Below are 17,294 nucleotides of genomic sequence, written 5' to 3'. Positions count from 1 at the left end.
CTGGAGCATCTAAACCTTTGTAGAGGAACCCAAAAACTAGAATTAGGTGTCTACAGTCTGTTCTGTAGCTCACATTTATTGCTAAACGCTTTAAAATAACTCCCCTTTTTATAGAGTACTCTTTATAAAGCAAATAGAGTGGTTAAGTCAGGACAAAAGCTCTGGGGAATGATATTTGAACACTGTCTACAGAAAACACTCCTAGTGACTTCAGTCTGAAATGTGTGCTTTTCAAGAGGCCAGTGAGATTTGCTACCTTTTAAAAATTATAGAAAAAATAAAAATAATTAGCAAATATGTTGAGTTGAGGAAACTTGTTTTGTTCTTTAATTATTCTTACTAGATTGTAAAACTTGTTAGCCCCAACTGACATTAAAATTGCACGACTTAGAAACTTTAAAAGTATTTTCAAATGAAAATACATCACCTGATATATTATTAGATGAATATTAAAGAACATAGAAAGATGAAACAATTTTTAAAGCTGTAAAGGTAATCCCTTTCTTATATTTGGCAAAATTTAGCAAACAAAACAGTATAGAACACCTATTGTATAACATGTACATTGTATAATATGTATAATATATATATGAAATGTTAATGATGTGGATTGTCATCAATGAGAACACAAATTCAAACACCAACTCCCTGCTTTCCATACGTAAAAGTTTGTACCTGTGAAGAAATTTCATGGTATTGCTTGAATGCCAAACCAAAACTGTACAAAATGAGCTTGTCTAGCGAAGGTATAAATATGCTCAGACAAAAAGATCTATAACGTGATTGTTTTATGTTATGTTCTTTTGATTATAAACTTCAGTTTTAATTTCATAAGCTTCAGAATCCTTTTCACTTTGGTGAATTCTCCTCCCCCTCAGTAATTAACAATCTAACAGTGACTAACGAAAAAAAGTCAAAGTGCATATTGGCTTTAACAGCATTGATACATATTAATTCATTAATCATCAGTTATATTTAAATTGGTTAAGTATTGTTGTTATGAAAAAGCAAGTAATCAATCTAGATCAAGCTTTCATTTTCAGAATTTTACATGCTTTCCTCAACACAGTAACATCCATCTGTGACTCCATTTCTTTCAGTGATAAAAACTCCTCACAAATTATTCAGATTTTTGTCTTTTATTTATTTTGAATATTTAGAAAAGTTTATGACAGTTAAATCAAATTAAGAAATACATAACAGAGAAGTTCATAACAACTGGAGCTGAGAATATGTAAGTATACAACAATAATAGTAGCTCACAATACCATATTTAAGACTGCTAAGGGATATTATTTTGATGGGGGAAAATGCTAAAATTTGTAATATTTTGTTGATTAATGATTAATGTTGATTAATGATTAATGTATCTTAATGTTTTGTTTTTACAATATATTTTTCCTTTTAAATTGTCAATCCACCAAACACGTTTAAGATTTCACAGACTAGTTTATATTACAGATATTAACAATAAGACGGTATGAAAAGTATTTTCGTTTAAACAAAGACATTTTATTACAAGCATTTTGATTCATATTCCCCATGTCAATATCTAGCAATATCCAAGGCCAGGTATAATAGCAAAGAAGCTACTGAAGGAGCTGGAGAGCTGCAAGTTCTTAGGCTAAGTGTAACAGAAAACATTTAAGATTGCACTGTAGGAATCAGAAAGGATTGAATGTGTATTTAACCTTAGGACTTCTCTTTTCCTAACTGTTAAAATTTGCAAGTCAGAAAAAGATATTCATGAGAGTGTGGTTTCATCTTACTGAATTCTAGGAATTAAGGATCATTTTAGTCTATACTCCTCCCGTGGCAGAGAGAGAGAGAGAGGCTCTTTCAGAAGAGGGCTGGCCCACCCAAGATGGGCAGGTCCCCAGCATTCAAGAACCTGAGCCTTGCAGACATGCAGTGCAGGGCCAAGCTGTATCTCTCTTTGCACACATGCAGTGATGCCTTGCACTGGGAGCCCTGGCACAGGAAGCATGTATTCGTGCTGCACCACCACCAGGCCAGCATCCCTCTGTAGGACTTGGGTAGGAGGGTGCAAAGACGACAGAGCCAGTCTCTTCTCAGTGGTACCCAGTGATGAGACAAGAGGCAAAGGGCACAAACTTGAACACAGGAGGTTTGCTCTGAACATCAGGAATAACTTCTTTACTGTGAGGGTGACTGAATGCTGGCACAGGTTGTGGAGTCTTCCTCCTTGGAGATCTTCAAAAGTTGCCTGTGCATGGCCTTGCATAACCTGCTCTAGGTGCCCCTGCTTGAACAGGAGGGACCAGATAACCTCCTGAGGTCTCTTCCAACCTCAGCCATACTGTGGTTGTTACCTCATACCTGAAAGAGCTTTACATGAAGGCAATTTCCTGACAGCCAGATGTAATGATTTGTCCCAGGTCCAGAGAAGAACTGTCCGCCATATGACCCCCCTAGAGGGACATGTCTATCAGGCATCCACAGTTCAGTGGCTCTCTCATAGTCCTTGATTTTACTTATTGTTTCCCTGAAAGTGAGCAGTGAAGCCTGTATATTCAATGTTCAAAGTATGGCAGGATTCCCTGTCATACCATACACACCACTGTATTGTAACACTCCTTTATTTTGCATTTTTCAGGAAATGGCTTTAACACTGAGTTAAAACCTGCTCTTGCAGAGAAACCAAGTCTGACTTGCCCCGCTATAACCCAGTAGTTTCTATGCCTCCAGGAACTCAGTGGGAGTTGCTGACTCCACAGAGCTGATCAGTAATATTTTGCTTCACACAACACAACAGTTCATACCTCCTACTGACTTAGGAATTATGCTACTACTTTTTTTTTTTTTTTTTTTTTTTCCCCATGCTTGAATGTGGCTGTAGTTTGCTCTGTACTCACAAAGCAACTATAGCAGATATATGACTAACAGGATACTAAAACACTGAACTAAAATGAAACTTTATGCAGAAATGCAGTTATTTTTTGCCATTATGGAGATGAGCATGATGGTTTGCATTTTTTTAACGTGATTTTTAAAGACTTACAAATATGCTTTAAAAATAGTGGATTGTTCTGAGATTTTATGAATAGGACATCAATTCGTCTATTGTCTTTGGTACTGTGAAACAATAAAAAATAAAAGTGTGGAAGTACTGTATTTCCTGTTGGTTTAAGTTAAAAGATTTAGATACAAAGTAAAAATCTTCCCTTCTGTTTCTCCAGCATTATTTTTAACATTTTTTCTTCTGTATTTTCAACAGGTCTCTTGCACTCATATGAAAGCATTAAGATATGCAGCCCTATTTTAACTTTGTAAATGCCCTCACTTACAACTTCCAGTTATTGGCAGATACAAACAATTTGTGTTGGATAAAACTAATTATGACTTGCTATCATTGGCCAAAATCTAAGGAAAATGGTAGTTTTCAAACAGCCAACAACGACTTTTCAACATTGTGAGTGCATTTTATTTTATTTTACTTTTGTGGGAAATAACAGAATAGCCTTTTATACACATTCAGTTCCTCATTATAAATTACAAAAGTGAAAAAGAATGTGTGATGGTGGAAAGCTTGTATCCCACGCAATTTAAGCAAACCAAAAAAATGTCTTGCTTGGAGATTTACTGCTGAGTGCGTGAAAGAATAAACACACTTCTTGAAGAAAGCAAAAAAGCATTCTGATGATTAATAGGGTTCACAGTAGAAAAAAAAAAAAAAAGCATCCTTTTACTCAAAAGGTCATTAACTACATTCAGATGTGTTTTATAAGAATAAATACTGTATTTGTGATGCAGATTTCAGTATAGTTTGAGAGCGGGTTATCTGATAAAAGAAACGTATTTTCTGTCCTTATAATTGAAGCAAAAATAAATTTCAAATGGAGTATGACCCCATGGTTGTAAGCTAAAATTTGTCACATAAAAGTAAAAAGGCAAGATGAATATTTCATGAATCTTGTTTTCCTTGTGAAGATACTAAGAAATCAGGTATCAAGGAGTGGCAATTTCATATTAAAATTTACCATCTCCATTCTAATCCGAAATAGATGAACTAGGCTGAAAAATCTGACTTCTGAACTTTATCTTTCTCCTTGTTCCTGTTAGCCTGAAAGCAAGTATTTCAGCAGTGATTCACTCAAGGCACAGCCTCAGCTCCTTCACATTTCACTGTGCTTTCCAAGCCAGCACAATAGACCACACAACCATCAGCCACCAGCACACCAGGGTGATGTGTGGAGTGAGCCACTGGCATCTGGACAAACCCACACAAAGGCTGCTGGAGGTAAACTTTATTATTATTATTATTATTAATATTTTCTGTGTGTTAAAAGTTCACTGGATTCAGTGAAATCACTGATGGGAGACAGTGGGGAGCCATGGGCTTGATGTGGTTGGGCTGCCACTGCACCACAGGTTGTGCTGTTTGTCTTGGGGTTGTGCATGAGATCTTGGAAGCCCTCATAAGGGCAGAAAGGCGGGCTGGAAGCCAGTGCCCCGTAAGGGGGTGACCGCGGACGAGCACACAGCCTCCACCACCCGAGGCACCACCAGACTCAAGCAGCCCTCGCAGCCCGGCCTCCACGCGGGCCCCCTGTGGCGCCGACGCCCCCTCTTCTCCGCACCCTGCGCATGCTCCCGAGGAAGATTGGGCACTCGGCGGCCCGTAGCTTCCCCGGCAACCGGCAGGAAGCGCGGAGCGGAGCGGGGCTCTCCTCCCGGCACGCCGGGGCCGGCAGCGCTGGGTCGGGCCCCCTCGGGCCCCGTCGGGCCCCTGCGGCGCGGAGGGGGGTGCGGGATCGCCGCTGCCCACCGGCCAGCAGAGAGTGGCTGTCTGAGCCCCTTAGCGGTTACTAGGCTCGGGTCACCCTCATCTCTCTCGTTCTCTGCCCCAGCAGCACTCCGGGGGGGTTGTCGCTCGGCAGGGTAAGTGAGCAGCTTGGCCTTAAAGTCCTGCTTGCTGTCGTTCTGCTTCTGATAAGTGACTTCAAGAGCTAAACCCAGGACTCTTTCGTTCTGCCTTGAAAGGCCCCTTTCAAATGTGCTCATGCTGTCTGTTTAAATGTTTCTGCCCCTTGCTTGAAGTCTGTCACCTCCCGGCGGGACGGTTCGCTTCCACATCAAGCCTCGTGTGTTGCTTGTTTGATTCCTAACTGCGCCTGTGCTCCCTGAGCTCTGTACGTGCCTGTGTCTCTTCCAGCTCTTGACTACACAAGAACTTTCATCTTGCTCTGAGGCCGAGGCCTCCCTGTGAGAAGTCCTTTTTCCACTCCCTTCCACCTCCCCCTCTTGCAGTAGGTATGCAGTAGTGCTTCTACAAAACCTTTATCACTGTCCTTAATTTCCATCTTAACTTTCGTCCCAAAGGGCTGATCTGCCTGTTGCCATGTCTTACTTATTTATTCATTTATTTAACTTTATGTGATGATGTGAACAATGACTTCTGAAATGCATCTAGATTTTGATGCTAGTTAAAACATTGTTAAAGTCCTTGATGTGTATCTTAATTACTTGTTGGAAGAGAAAAAATATATGAATTAAATCAAATTAATAAAATTTATTCTAAATACTTTTCTGAGAGGTATGTTTGTATTATTATTAAGACGATTGCATTATGAGCAAGTGTACATTTCAAAGATTGACGCTGATAGCACTGTTTTGTGATACATAATACTAATGCCAAGAACTTTTTATTTAGTGTTTTTGTGGTATTAAAATATGTTAATTCCTATCTTTCTGATAGTAAGAAATGTTTTTTTGAAATGATTAGAGTTTTGTGGTAATAAAGCAGCACTTAAAAATTAGTAAATTTTCTTTCTCAGTTATTGTCATTCTAGGGCTTCAGGATTATTTATGGCTTTATTGTTTTTCATTTTATAAATACAATAGTTCTGTGTCATGTATGTTTTTGTGTGTTCTAAAGAAACTTTTAGTTGTCTAATTGTGGTACATTAGTTTGTCTTTAAAAAAGATTGTCACCGAAGGCAGGCTATATCTTGAAAATGTTAGGACAGTAAAGGAGAACAGTGCAAGATTATGAGATGTATGCACTTGAAAGATGAAGTGACAGACTCCTCTGTCAAAATGATCCCTTGTACTGCACAGGTTGTGGAAGAATAAGCATTCCTTTTGTCATACACTTATTTAGATTTTCTTCCCTGTTAATGTCAGTCTTCAGACCTCAGGATGCTAAAACTTGATATCCTGTCTTATAGGAAAGGGGAACTCATATATTTTTAATCTTTTTTGGTTATAGGTAGTAATGTTCTAAGAATGTCATCAGGCATCCAAATAAAACCAAAGACTGCAGTACAGAAAAATAAGGCATCCTCTCCTTCGCCACGTTCTCTGGAACCTGCAAGTAAACCACAGCCAAAGCCTAGTGACAAGCTGAATCCCAAAACTATTGATCCGGTATGTATAGGTATGGGTTTTCTGTTTGTTTGAAATAGTTCTCTTGATGGAATAAATTTCCATACTACAGGAAATACATGCAGAAGATGATGCTTTCATATGGGAATTTCTGTGTGTGTGTTTTTCTTTTTTCTTGAAACCTTTTGTAATTAATACAATCAGTTAAGCTAAGAAGTCAAATCATGCACACAATTTTAACAATCTTAATGTAGACGCAAACACTAGAAAGATAGAAATAAAGATTTCATGGTATTTCCTGCCATATGCTTTGTGATATGATGTTTAATCTTGAAAGTAGCATTGAATGATCACGTTAGTTAATGATACCATAGCTTACATGGATAAGAAGCATGCATATAAAATAACTTTGTGCGGGTTTTCCTGCCATGAAGCTCCCCACAGATTTCCAGTGCCCTCATACCATCTTGCCCAACATCTGGTGTTTCTCTATCATCTTGCCACCCTGTACTTTTGTCTGTAGTCAGATCAGGCTGGAATTGGAGCAAAGACACCTTCTGCATGTTACCTGCATATAATGGCAATAAGGATCATTACGAGAGTGAGAGGTACTTATTCTGTTAAGTGAAAACCCATAAGACTTCAGTGTTAAGATTTGCATGACAAAGTAGAAAAATGAGAGCATTCCACCAGGAATGTATTTGTTTTTGCAACTTCCTAGCCAGGCAATTATGAAAAGTACTTTTTTGATAAATGTATCACGTGTGTTCTTCATCCTATGTCTTTTCCATCTTAAGATCTTTTTTTTTTTTTTTCTGATTATTTTTAGAATCATGTCACTAAGTTCCTTTCCTGATAAACTGCAGTTTTAACATATTCAAACATTACTGTTATAACCAAATAACTTTTGGTTGTTGATGCCCTCACAGTTTGGTACTCCTTCTAGAACACCTTCTGCATTTGCCGCTATATATGCTAAAGGTGGCATTCCATGCAGGTATGTTAGTTTTGTTTATTTTCTTTCTTATTTGTATTATGGTTAGGTAGAATTATGCAGGTTGAAAAACATCTGTTCAAAACTCCTTGCTCTTTTATTTAGGCAGTTTGATTCCATTCATTTCTGAAAAGATTTCTGATACTTAGCTCTTTTCAAAGAAAGAAGCAATTTTACATGTTTGACATGGCTTCTTTTTGTCTTTTTTGTAAAGTATTAAACCTCTTTCTGAATGAATGTGATTTCTTCATATGTTTTCTCCTCCCTAATAACAAAGATAATAAAATCAGTGCCACTTCAGTAAGTTTAGTAACTGATGAACTCTGGTATGATTTTCTTTGTTTCAACTGATTTTCCTTGCCAGTTGTTATTTCAGGAGAATGTTTCTTGATGGAAGTAACTTTGCAAAGGGAGCATCTTCTGTGTCAGTATGAGAGGCATCCATAATTACTATAATTTATTTTCTGATTTCCTTGTGTTTGGGAGAAGAATTCTGAAAACTGCCATACTTGAAAACTGTAATAATTGCACTGTTATACACTATTATACATTTCATTATGGAGAGCAGTATGTATTGAAATTGTGTGTGTAATATCATAGTAATCAAAGCTGATGGTGATATTTCAATGTGAATAGTGCTAGAAATAAATTGTGCATTGTTGTATGTTAATTTGTTCAAACTTTTAATTCTTTATACAGGTTAGTGCATGGCTCAGTAAAACACAGACTGAAATGGGAGTGCCTTCCTGAAACTGTTCCTTTTGATCCTCTTCTTGTAACACTGGCAGAGGTAAACTCTTGCGTAGTTAAGCATACAATATTTCTTTCACATAGTGCTAAAGAGTTACGCAGACATACATTAGCTACATTCTTATGTCAGCTGCTGTGTTATTTAATTGCTACTATAGTTGGACTGTTTGGTTTGTGAAACGAGAGAAATAAAAATGTCTCTGAGCTATATGCTCCTAAAAGCTAAGTAATGCCAGTCTACTTTTTCAGGATTCAATTAAAATTACTGTAGGAGGAGCTAAGGTATAGCCAGCCTCCAGACCCACTTTCAAAAGTGACGTTAAATAACAAACTAGAAGCAAACTCATCCCTGTCTGACCTATATATTTAACTGGGATGTGGTAACCCTGTGGAAAAAAAGTAGGATTTCAGTTCTTCCAAATACCTACAACAAGTTTGTTTGTTCTTTTTTTTTTTTTTTTTTTTTTTTGTTTTCTTTCCACAGTACAAACCTTTCACGTGTATTAATTACAGTCTGGGGTCCAAAAAAGTCCTCTAGGAATTGTGAAAACATAAGCCTGTTATAGGTAAAAGACTGATCATATAGTCACCAAAAATGCATAGGGATGTGTTGACTGACTGGATTTGCCTGGAACTGAAAAGGTGTAAACATTTCCAGAGTTCACGAAGAAGTATCGATTCTTTAGCTCATACCTTTTGGAAGCATTGGAGCCTACCATTCAGTAGGCAGTGCAGCTGAATTCCACAGCTCAATTTCAATCAAAAACTGTTGTTAGCCTTTGTGTGGTTCTGCAATGATCTGTACGCATAGAAATGTCTGAACTGTCACGGACTCTTTCTACTTCTTTGGAAGTCCTGACCATGCCCGTACTGTAGAAAGAAGTGCCCACTTCCAAGGTAGTGTCACCTGATACCTCCTGTGGATACTATAAAGAGTAATTTAAAACCAGCTGTGGTAGATTTTTCTCTTACCTGTTCTCTGGTAACAGCCACCTGGTGGATTTCTTTTTTTTTTGTTTGTTTGTTTTCCCACTGCAAATGAATAATTCACTGTTTATCTGATACTAAATGCAAAGCGTAAAAAAGTGTTGTCCAAATGAGGTAGACCTACATACAGAAATGTGTGTATGTCTCTTCTTTTATAAGGGATAAAAAGTAGTTGTTCTTTCCTGACCACTGCGGTCCGTGTATGTTTGTATCTACTTTGCTGTATTCCATAGTTTTTCTTATTATTCTAGGTCACTGGAGAATGCTATTTCCTCCTTTGATCTTGTAGTGGTTTCTGAAATAGATATATGTGGCTTAACTGGAGGTATCCTTTTTCTTTGGGGGCATCTGAGTAAAGTGTTGTGGAACTAGATACTAATATGCATTGCAGTTATGCTGTTTTACAAATATTTACACCTGTTAGCCTCTTTCAACACAATCATCCAAAATATATACTTTGCCAGTGACTGAGTCAGTCAGATTTCATTACAGGTAGAAAGTTCAGCAAAGGAATTATTAGGGGTCTAATGGCTTACTGTCAATTACTTAGCTGCAGCGGTAAATTTATTATTCATTATGTGTTCCTTGTTAAACTACAAATTGGTACTTAGGACAAGGAAGAGAAATATTCTAAAATGCCTCACTGTGAGGCCTCCTCTCAGGCTTCTCTCTGCTCTGGGCTGAATAAGCCAAGCAACTGCACCCACTCCTAATATGTCTTCCCCTCTAGACCCTTCACTATTTTTGTAGCCCTCCTTTGGACACATTCTGCTAGTTTTATGTCCTTGTATTGTGATGCCCCAGTATGCACACAGTGCTCAAGCTGAGGCCACACCAGCTAGCAGTGCTGTGTCTGATGCTCCCCAGGGTACAGTTGGCCCTCCTGGCAGCCAGGGCACACATGAACAGGGATCATGTTCAACTCTCTGCGAACCAAATATGTTTCAGGAGTCTAAAATGCTGAATCCAGTCTGGGAGCTGTAATAAAGTGTATACTGTAGAGTGAGCTTTTCTTTTTTCTTTTGAAAGATCAAACATTGTCGATATCTAAAGTAGCTTACAGCTCCTATTAAGGAACAAAGAAAGACTTGTACCATATGTCTTTAAATCTTTGAATTCTGCTGCTCAGGTCTTGGCTAGGCATGCATATTTGTACCATTTAAAAGTTTTTGCATTTGTGGGGGGGTATTTTACCTTTTTTTTTTTTTTTTTTTTTCCCCTCAGGGTACAGAAATTAGTTACAATTATATATGTATTCTTGTTCATGGCCTTGTTGAAAAAATTCTTTGGGTAGAGGGATTAAAGATAATAATACTGATTGAAATAGCAATGTTCACAATGTGAGTCTTAATATTAAATGTTCCAAAATAAAAATGAATAGGAATATTCTGTGAGCAGAGTTGTACTCAATGGATCCACACGGTGGAGTTAGTGTATCTTATGTTTAGAATTGATATTATCTAAACATAATCTTTGTGCTAGGTGGAACTTTTTAAAATGTGATTTTGTTTAAGGACTAACTATTAAGAAAATATGTTTTACATTTACAACAGGGTCTGAGAGAAACAAAGCATCCCTATACGTTTGTTTCAAAGGAGGGTTTTAAAGAATTACTTATGGTTGAAGGTGCTACTGAAAAAGCAATTCCCTTGTTGCCTCGTCTATTTCCAGTGTTAAAGGCTGCATTGGTATGTCTTAGTCTTCCTACAGAGATTTTCATAGATTTTTATTTTTTTTTCCTTTTGCTGGTGAGGACTACAAGGAAATATTAATCTGTTGGATAGGCTTTCGGGGGGGGGGGCGCCCTGTCAGAAGTGTAGGGGTATAGTCTCTTTTTCTCATATTATCCCTGCCTTGGTTCACTTAGGTAAATGAGTCTTTAAGAGTAAAATCAGATGAGCAACTCCTTGTATAACTGAGTGATAGCAGCTATGGGCAAATTCTGTAGAAATGTTCTATTAAAGATCTGAATATAAGCAGAAAAAAATATAAGTACTCATGGTGGTTTTTATGTCCATATGCAAAACATGTCTGATGTGAAATAAAATGGGGTTGCCAGAATAAATAATCGTTACATTTAAAAATGTAAAAAATGCTACAAAGATAGAATAAAATACATCCATGCGGAAAAAGGAATAATATTATTACAGTGTTTGAAGACATATTCTTCATTTTTAAAATGTTTGTAATTTTTTCTACTCCTTCAGAAAGTAATGTGTTGTAAAATACTGGCCTGGAATCCTCTTTTGGATCTTTCAAATTTCTTTCAGAACCCTTTTCTAGTTTGGCCATTTTCTGTCCTTTAATCTAGCTGTGCTTCAGTTCTGTTTTTATAGGTATGGATGAACACTGAAAATTTTTTGAGATACAAACTCAGAGGTGTAATAGAGGATCAGTGTTGTTTATTATTAATACCTTTGGTTTATTTTGGAAGACATAATAAGAAAAATTATTATTGTGTTTTCTTCCAACGACTTACTGATCTGATAATTTTCATTGTTGCACTATTTAACAAGACAAGGCTTTATATCAAAACCTACTGAGCAATGACTTCTTCTTTCTTCTACTTAAACAAAAAAAACACCAAAATATTCAGGGTCCAAATGTCAAAATAGAAGAATAATCCTTTAAATAAAGGTCAATACTAGTACAAGAAAAATGGTCATGAAACAATTTCTCTGCTCAGGGCAGAGTGAGATTACTAAAGTAGTAGAGAACTTGTATAGAAGAACTTTCCCATAGGAGCAATAGAAATGACAAAGCCACCTTAGAAGTAGGTAACAGCGTGATAATTGCTGGCAGATGAAAAAGCTGTAGTTGGCAGGGGGGTAAATTCATTGAGCCAGAATGTCATTGGTTTGTGGGTTTCTCCAACAAAGACAATTGTTATGAATTACTTAGGAATTACCCTGCATTCAATACATTTGTAACTAAAATGTCCCTCAATTTTGATTTATGCACATTTTAAAGTTTCTTTTTAACATGCCGTGAAGCACTGCATATAGGGTACATTCCAAAACTGTCAGTGTAGTGCCTCTTTTGTCTGATGAATACATTTATTGATTTGTTTATCAACCATATATTAGTTTATTAGTTTCCCTTTTTTTTTTTTTTTGGTAATAAGTGCAGTAGTTTTATTGACATGGATGCTTTTTTTTTTTTGCTTTAAAAGTACTTCTGCATTTAAGTGTTACATCTGGATAGTCATATTTACTCATATTGTATTTCTAAACTGCTTGTAATGTTATAAAAATTGGCAGTTCCACAGTACTTTAAATTTATCAAAATACTATATACAATCATAATATAGAGATTGCAGTTTTGAAGAAACTGTGCATATGTTTGAATATTAGTCTGACAGGATTTTCCCCTTCCTTTGAAGGCCCATTCAGATGATGAAGTATTTGAAAGGGGGTTGGATGCTTTAATTCAACTGAGTGCTGTTGTTGGCCCATCTCTTAATGATCATCTTAAGCATCTGCTCACAAATGTAAGTTTTTAGTGCTGTAATAACCGATTATCTGTATTTTTATGGTACTTTTGTTGAGATGTTTACTATAATGTCTGTACAGATACATTGAAAGACTCAGCAGTTTCATGAAAAGCATTGCTTCTTACATTCCTCTGTGTAAATCTGTTATTCTTTAATAATGCGGTGACATATAAAGTTCTAGCAGGCTCCAAAAACTGACCTTAAGGTAAATTGGAGAATAATGGAAGTGTTTTCTGTACTTCTTAAAAAAGATCCAGCTCTGAGCCTGTGGTGAAATAGATTCTATGTTTTGAAGGAATGTTTATATTTACTGCTAAATGAGTGTGAATGTTTTCAAAAATCTGTGAAAGTTTTGATAAATTAACATAGGGAAATATTTCTACTTCTCTCAGATGGGAATTCTGCACAAGGAAGTTTTCATTCAATAAACTTGAGTTGAATTGTGGAAAGTAATTTTTATACTGAGTCCTTCTATTGACATTCCTCTGTAGACTTTCTTCCTCTATTCAATAGGCTTTTCAAGGTTTAATTTAACCTGCCTCAAAAGTGATTTTTTACAGCAAAATAAAAGGACCTATCAGACACCCAGTGCAGAAGAGAGAATCTGCAGTAGTTTTTTGTTTGTGTTCTTGTTGTTTGTTTGCTTGTTTAGATTATTTCCACTATAATAAATCCCTTTCAATGCACGTGAAAAGTGTGTCAACTTTTCATGTGGACAGTACTTCAAGAATCACTTTGCTTTAGCATTGATACCTCTTTAAAACTTGTTTGCTAAAAAGCAACAATTTAAACTTGTTTGGCTAACAGTTGAGCTTACTTTGAATTTAACTCTCTCATCAATTAATACTTCACTCCTTTTGCCTTGACTGACTTTTATACTTTGACATCAGCTACAAGCTATAAAGTGATGTTTCTTTCAGCTCTCATTTCCCAAAGATAGATAAAATAATAGTAAAATAGAATTATATTGGATTTTTTTTTTTTTGCGTATATGTTACTATATTGGGCGATAGACCTTTTTATTTTACTTTTCCAATAGCTTTCAAGGAGATTAATGGACAAGAAATTTAGAGAAAAAATTACTGTTGCTTTACAGAAGTTGGAGCAATATGGTGGAAAGGTGAGTTAACAGATAATTATCTGTAATCTACATGCTTGAATGCAGAATTGCCAAGACACATTTAATCTCTGACTTTCAGATTAATAACTCTGTTCTGAGTAATGTTTTACGTGTCACAACTATTCATAATGCATAAAACACTGGATTTTGCACTGTGGCAATTTCAGTCCATGGTAAAATAGTTGTTTTAATCTGAGGTATTGAATGATGATAGAAATGACATTAAAGCAATGTGTGATCTATATTCTGCCAGTTAGCTTTTGTTGTCTCCCATTTTTCATATGTGTTATTCATTGTTATTCCCACTTTCATATGTGTTATTCATTGTTTCAATCTCAGAGCAGGAATACAGGACTGCATTTCAGTAAAATATTCCAACGGATTAATACCTATATCAGAAACTGCTTGGCTGTACTTCAATTAAAGAGAACTGCACATCAATTAAATTGCTGCACATCAATTAAAGAGAACTCTTTTACTCTTTTGGGGAACAAGTGTTCATCCATGTGGATCCCTACTCATGATATTTGCTTGAAACACTTTATTGTCCTTGAGGGGAAGCTCATGCAGCCTTAGTGGCTAAATAAGATACTGATTTTTTTTTTTTTTTTTAAGAACAAAACTATTATTTTTTATTATTTTCTATTTCTCTATAAAGTTTAAAGTCTTTTTCCAGGGTTTAGAATGTGTGTGGAGTGGATTAGGTACAGTAAGATTCAGGATATCTTATATGAGTCCTTGTTCCAAGTTAGGCACTGCAGCAATTAGAATGTAGATTTTCATGCTGTGGTGGTTTTACCGTGCTAGGCAGCTGAACACCACAACTGCTCTCTCACTGCCCCTCCTCAGATGAGAAGGGGAAGAAGTAAAGGAAAGAACAACTCACGGGTTGAGATAAGGATAATCTAATTAAAGAGAAAAAAAATATTAAGGAAATATTATTAATTAAACAAATCAACTAAAGGCAAAAAAAGGAAAGGGGAAGAGGGAGGGGGAAAGGGAATAACAAAACAAAACAAGTAAAGGCTATGTGGAAGTGCAAAGAAATTACTCTCTGCTTCCTACAAATGAGCGATGCTTGACCATGTCCTTGAAGCAGGGCCTCAACGCACGTAGCTGGTGATCGGGAGGAGGACAGATGTTTCTGCAACGAGAGCCCACCCCTCCCCTCTTCTTCCTTTTTCCACCTTTTATTGCTGAGTGGGACATCGTATGGTATGGAATATCCCTTTGGTTGGTTTAGGTCAGCTGCCCTGGTGATGTTTCTCTCACTCTTTTTGCCCACCCCCTAGGAGGGTTAGAGAAAATCCTGATGCTGTGCCAGCACTACTCAGCAGCAGACACAAAACCAGTGTGATACCACTGCTGTTCTAGCTACAAGTGCAGAGCGCAGCACTGTATGGGCTGCTGCAGGGAAAGTTAACATCCCAGCCAGACCCGGTACACATGCTGAGTAAAGCATTTGGGCTACTTGTACAGGCCATAGGGTAGGGTAGATACCCATGAAGAGTGATTCAGGAATTCACCAAATGTTAACCTGTAAATAGATTTTGGTCCCTTCTGGAGTATTGACACCTGACACCACAGGCTGAATATTTGCCTTGCTTCAATACTCTTGGGATGAAGGCTTTGTGTTCATTTTTCTGAGCCTAAGTGCTTTCCTCAGCAGCACTTACCCTTGCTAAAGGATACTTTTTGCTGTTATTGATGATGCTTGCCCGTTCCTTAATAGCTTAGTGTATAGGTCACTTACTGAGGAAATCAAGACACTAACATTCTAGCCCACCCTGGTTAACCCAAAGGTTAGATCTGCAGTTGTTACACATCAAAAAATGCATTAAGTAGTAGATGACAGGGTATTCTTCTGTATTCTAAATTCTAATACAGTATAGTACTCTAGTATTCTGTTCACATCTGCTGTTTTGCTGTCCATTGTGCTGTGTGCTGTAAGGACAAGAGAAGAAAATTGAGTGTTGGCTTGGACATGCATCTAGAATGGAGAGTACTTGCTCTAATGGCCCCATGGGCACTTGAATGTAAGATATTACATGGTCACTGACAAGGAATTGGAATCACCTGAAGAGAAGGGACTAGTGTAGATCTTGCTAATTCTCAACTTGTTTTCCATAGTTAGTAAGCACCCAAATAATCTGCAGGCACCAGTTCATTTTTTTGGGGGGGGGTGCTCATATTCATTTAAGGGCAGTAAGAATGCTTAGCTTGCAGACTTCAAAACATCCTGACAAAACAGCACAATTTTTTTTTTGTGTGTGTAGTGGGATAAGAAGAAGAAAACCTACATTTCATTTTGATGTCCAGAGAATTCAGGTCTAAATAATGGAGCTAATCCAGTGAATCATTTTATGTCTGTTATGTCTGTCTACTAATTTCTTGTAGTATGTTGGGTTTGTGAGTGGTCTTTCTGTATGTCCTTTAAAATTCTGTAAGATAAGGCAGAAAAGTGGAGACAAGCTCCTAAAACGTGATTATAGCCAGCAACGTTACATCGTTCAACTAATGAATTATTACACTTATTTTTAAATGAATATGATTAGTACTTCTATTTGAAATAACTTTGAGAATGTTTCCTTCTTTTTTTAGTCCATTATTTTCAGCTTTTTTGAAAGTAAATTTCTCATAAGTATTAAATTTTAGTTTTGTACTGTTTTGTTAGATAAAGGTAACTAAGCGAAAGCTTTAAATTATACAATTTATACTTACTAAGTGAATCTTCTATGTAGTGCTAGGGCTCATTGTTGTGTTTAAACTTACTGTATTTTCATCAACAGGCAACTGTGGCTATCATCAAATCTAAAATTCCAACCTATTGTTCTATATCCTCTTGAACAAAAAATCTGTAGTGAGTTGTACTGTGAGGTCAAATTTGAAGATAAATGGCCTGTGAGCATCACTGACACTTCTTTATGGTATGCTATATTCTCTTAAACTAATCACAGTTCTTCAGTGTAATGGAAAGTGGGAAACATCCCATCAGTTTGTGAATATATGATTATGACAGACTGTTTAAAATAATTCTCTATTGGCTGCTATTTATATATGCATTGTGCTTACAAGGACACTGACAAATTAGCTATTATTTCCAAGGCTGAGTAAATATAGATTCATATTTTGTTGTAAATTACATTTTCCTTTAATAGATCTGCTTAGTATGTTTTGTATGATGAAAAATAATTTGTCTGTACTTAAATGGGAACTCATGGAGTGCTAAATTACAATGTGCTTTTGAAACATTTAATTTACTCTGTGTCACAGGCACAGATGGATGCAGTTTGGGTTCATCATGACTTAGTGGATTAGACATAAAACTAAAAGAACTCACCTAGACTTCCTGAGAGTTAGCTTTTGAAGGTATGAAGCTGTATGTACCATACAGGTAGCAAGCTGTATTTGCTCAGCGTGTACTGGGCACTTCGTTTTCAGAAACTGGAACAGCATTTGTCCATGAGCATACTTGAGCTTGACTGCAAAATACTGACCAGCAGATCTTGAAATAAATAATGTTCAGGTTTGTTGTTCTGTGTATTTGAGTTACCCTATGGGGGAAAACTGACTGAAGTGGTAGTTAATTCAGAACTGTGGTT

General features: G+C 36.7%; 1 protein-coding gene and 1 long non-coding RNA gene across 2 annotated transcripts; both read left to right on the top strand.

The window, feature by feature from the left end:
* Positions 1-3,912: 3,912 nt before the first annotated feature.
* PACRGL (parkin coregulated like) lies at positions 3,913-17,220 on the top strand. The gene is made up of 9 exons (XM_035323816.1): positions 3,913-3,966; positions 4,084-4,261; positions 6,233-6,390; positions 7,278-7,345; positions 8,042-8,132; positions 10,633-10,767; positions 12,462-12,569; positions 13,612-13,692; positions 16,482-17,220. Exons 1-9 carry the CDS (start codon positions 3,928-3,930, stop codon positions 16,536-16,538), a joined length of 915 nt encoding a protein of 304 aa, XP_035179707.1. The 5' UTR covers positions 3,913-3,927; the 3' UTR covers positions 16,539-17,220.
* On the top strand, positions 13,703-15,525 carry LOC118165634. The gene is made up of 2 exons (XR_004750149.1): positions 13,703-14,481; positions 15,147-15,525. It is a non-coding gene; the product is annotated as an uncharacterized LOC118165634 (long non-coding RNA).
* Positions 17,221-17,294: the final 74 nt, after the last annotated feature.

Source organism: Oxyura jamaicensis, chromosome 4 (assembly GCF_011077185.1).
Source record: "Oxyura jamaicensis isolate SHBP4307 breed ruddy duck chromosome 4, BPBGC_Ojam_1.0, whole genome shotgun sequence".
NCBI lineage: Eukaryota > Metazoa > Chordata > Aves > Anseriformes > Anatidae > Oxyura > Oxyura jamaicensis.
This window is presented reverse-complemented; position numbering and strand designations above follow the sequence as displayed.